Below are 3,125 nucleotides of genomic sequence, written 5' to 3'. Positions count from 1 at the left end.
CAAAAGAAGAATAACAGACTTTTATATATAAAATATCTGATTTTTTTTCACACTAGTTCAGTAACTAGGTTAGATTTTTGAAGAGAATCTAATAAACTAAAATTGATTTTTGAGATAAATCAATAAAATCTTTACAATCTCTTTCTTGAGATACAGTGAGAAAGAGTATGATATCAATTAATAATGAATCAGATAATATAACAGTTTTTAAGAGAAAAACTGATAAAAAATAAATCAATTTTTTACAGAGAAATTAATTAGAACTATTCAATTTTATTCTAAATCATTCAATTCTTCTCACACAACAAGTATGCAACTCAAATCAGTTAATAAAGAGTGTAAAAAAGAATTAAGTATTAATAAAAGCTCTTCAGTCACTGAAAAAGTAATTCTTACTTAAAAGAATATGAAATTATAACAGAAAACAGCTCTGTTTTTTATTCTTTATAAGAATATTGTATAAAACTCAGAGAAAAACATCTTACTTTTTCAAGAGAAGTAAAAAACTATTTCTAAGATCTTTTTTTTGTATTAACTGCTGCAGAAGAATAAGATAGAAACTGCTAAGATATATACTACTATATACTCTCTATCAAGACTTTTTCTCTTCAGAGTCTTGATATTATAGAGAATATAAGTCTGTTTCTATATAATAATATAAATATTGTGTAACGTGGCGGAACCGAAGCAGTGACTAGTCAGTGGCATTATATAGAGGTAGTTGTTTTAAGAAGCTGTATGAGTGAGCTTGACTATCTTGCTTGAATAGTGAGCTCATAGGCTACAGAGTTATTACAAGGATATCACAGATATGATACTTAGTATACTAAGAAGATTGTATGAGACATGCAGTAACTCTTGTATATATTTCAGTAGAAGAAAAACAAATCACTGACTTCTTTGATGAGAAGTCAGTATCTAGCTATTCTATATAGACAATGAGTGAATACTCTTCTCTCATTTCATAAGCAAGAATAGCTGAAGCAATACCTCAGCAGTATCTTATTATCAAGAAAGAGTAATCTGCTGATCTTATATAAAAGCAGAGTTCTCATATTTATCAATTGAATCTTTCTATGATACATCTGAATGATATCATAGAGTGATTGGAAATCAGTTTGAACAGGATGAAATCATCTGCATGAAAGTGATGAGCTGTGTGAAATCATAACAGAGTCTTGACATGACTGAAAGCATGATAATGTTCTTCTCTTTAAGAGTATAGTTTCTATGTTCTTAAGATTACTGAATTAGAAATTATCTTTATTGTATAGCAACAGTTGTCAACTGATTGACAGTGCATGTGCTGTGTATGATATAAAGAAATAGATAAGTTCTTCTGCTGACTGTGTAGATCTTTCTTTTCTCATCTTCATTCAAATTAAACACATGATAAGTGAGTTTCTTATATATCAATTTGAAATATGAAAAATGTAGTTAATAAGTGACTTGCAGATCTTTCAATATATTTCATTCTATATATGAAATTCTCTGCAAAAGTAGTATGTTTTAGAGATAAAGTTAACAGTAGTGATAGGATTTTTTTTGAAAAGATTTCTTCTCTCTGTGACACATTTTTCTCTCTTCCTTCTCATCTGCAATAGTGAGTGCATGAGAGTATCATTCTTGAAGAACAGTAGAGGGCTTATTCTGATATTTTCTAGTGAGTAAACATCTTCATGATGCGGCAGCAGTCTCTGTGACTGTCAAGAAAGCCAGATTGAAGGCAGCAGTGTCAATGAGCTGCAGAAGCACTGCTCTCATTGTCACATCTTCTCCTGCTTCTCTTACAGCTGTGGTGATTCTGTTGGTCAGTGCATCTGCATTCAGTTCATCCCCTGCCCTCTCTGCCGCTGTTGCAACGCCGCCCCCCCCCCCAGCCAATACAGTGATGTATGACCCTGTGTGATCATTCAGAGAGAAACCTGAAGAGAGCTTGATTTCAGAGACAGTGGCTTTAAGAAGCTCAATCTGTAGTTTCTCTTCTGCACATCCGAGCCCTGCTCAGAATGCTGCTGAGTTAGGTCTGCAGAGTCTCACAGTTTCTTCATCTTCTCTCTGTGAGAAGGCTCTGATGCAGTCTCTGACTGACACTGCTATTTATCTGCACTGTGTCAAGCAGCTGAAGAAAGAGAGAATTTTATATACTTACTTCTTCTCTCACTTCTATTGTTTTCATTGTATCTGTAACAATAACTTCTGTCTCTCTGTAAGTATTATCTCATAGAAAGACATCATATCAGCTCTGATAAGAAGTCTAGATGTCTAAGCAGTACTAGACTGACCGTGTGACCGTGTCTGGGACCAGGATCAAACTTTACAGTTGTCATGTTGCCTAAAAGCATTACTTCTGATCATGGTTTGTGTTCATCACATTGATTTCAAATCACATTATTTCAAATATTAAAGGTCTCAGATTCACTTTTCAAACAAAAATCTAGTCTCAGATAAAGAATATGTTTGAATTCTTAGTCACATTTTCATTCTGATTTCATTATTGAGAATGGCATTAAATGAGATCATGAAATCACTTCTCACTTATATAATATTATAACATAGTACTCATTTGTTGAAAATTTAACAGAGAGTGTTATCAAATATCATTACTTTTCTGAACACAGATCATAATTCATATAATTTTAATTATGAAAAAAACATAAAATACAAAAAAAAATAAAAAACAAAAAACAAAACAAACATAAGAAAAAATCACATTAAAAAAAAAAAAAGAAAAGAAAAAGAAAAAAACAAAAAATAAAAACAAAAAAAATCAAGATTGCAGAGCTGCAGCATCTTTAAAATACTCACTTCTCAGAGTCTTTGCAATGTCTATTATCAACTGTGTATTTCTCACAGTGAGAGTAACACAGCTGCAATGAGTCATTATCTTAACATTATCTAATAAATAATCAGTATATATCTGTATAAATGTGAATAATTAGAAAATATACACTTAAAAAGTGTGGTCAGGATGAACTCTGCTGTCACTTGAATGACATCAAGGACAGAACACTGGAATTGATGATTTCTCTTATCAATTTCATGGACAAGGCACATGAAGGTGGTCTTGAGAAATATAAGATCTCTTAACTTCTGGTAAAAACAGATCTCACAGAGAGACTCTA

At 31.7% G+C, this 3,125-nt stretch overlaps 1 protein-coding gene across 1 annotated transcript; it reads right to left on the bottom strand.

Annotated features, from left to right (window-relative positions):
• Positions 1-1,677: 1,677 nt before the first annotated feature.
• BDCG_00279 (uncharacterized protein) lies at positions 1,678-2,179 on the bottom strand (the record flags this gene model as incomplete). Its single annotated transcript, XM_045415797.1, has 2 exons — positions 1,678-1,971; positions 2,153-2,179. The coding sequence occupies 2 exons, from the start codon at positions 2,177-2,179 to the stop codon at positions 1,678-1,680; spliced, it is 321 nt and encodes a 106-aa protein (XP_045271657.1).
• Between the last annotated feature and the right edge of the window lie 946 nt (positions 2,180-3,125).

This window comes from Blastomyces dermatitidis (genome assembly GCF_000003525.1).
Source record: "Blastomyces dermatitidis ER-3 genomic scaffold supercont1.1, whole genome shotgun sequence".
In the NCBI taxonomy this organism is placed as follows: domain Eukaryota; kingdom Fungi; phylum Ascomycota; class Eurotiomycetes; order Onygenales; family Ajellomycetaceae; genus Blastomyces; species Blastomyces dermatitidis.
The sequence above is the reverse complement of the archived record's forward strand: the minus strand, read 5'-3'. Positions and strand labels throughout refer to the sequence as shown.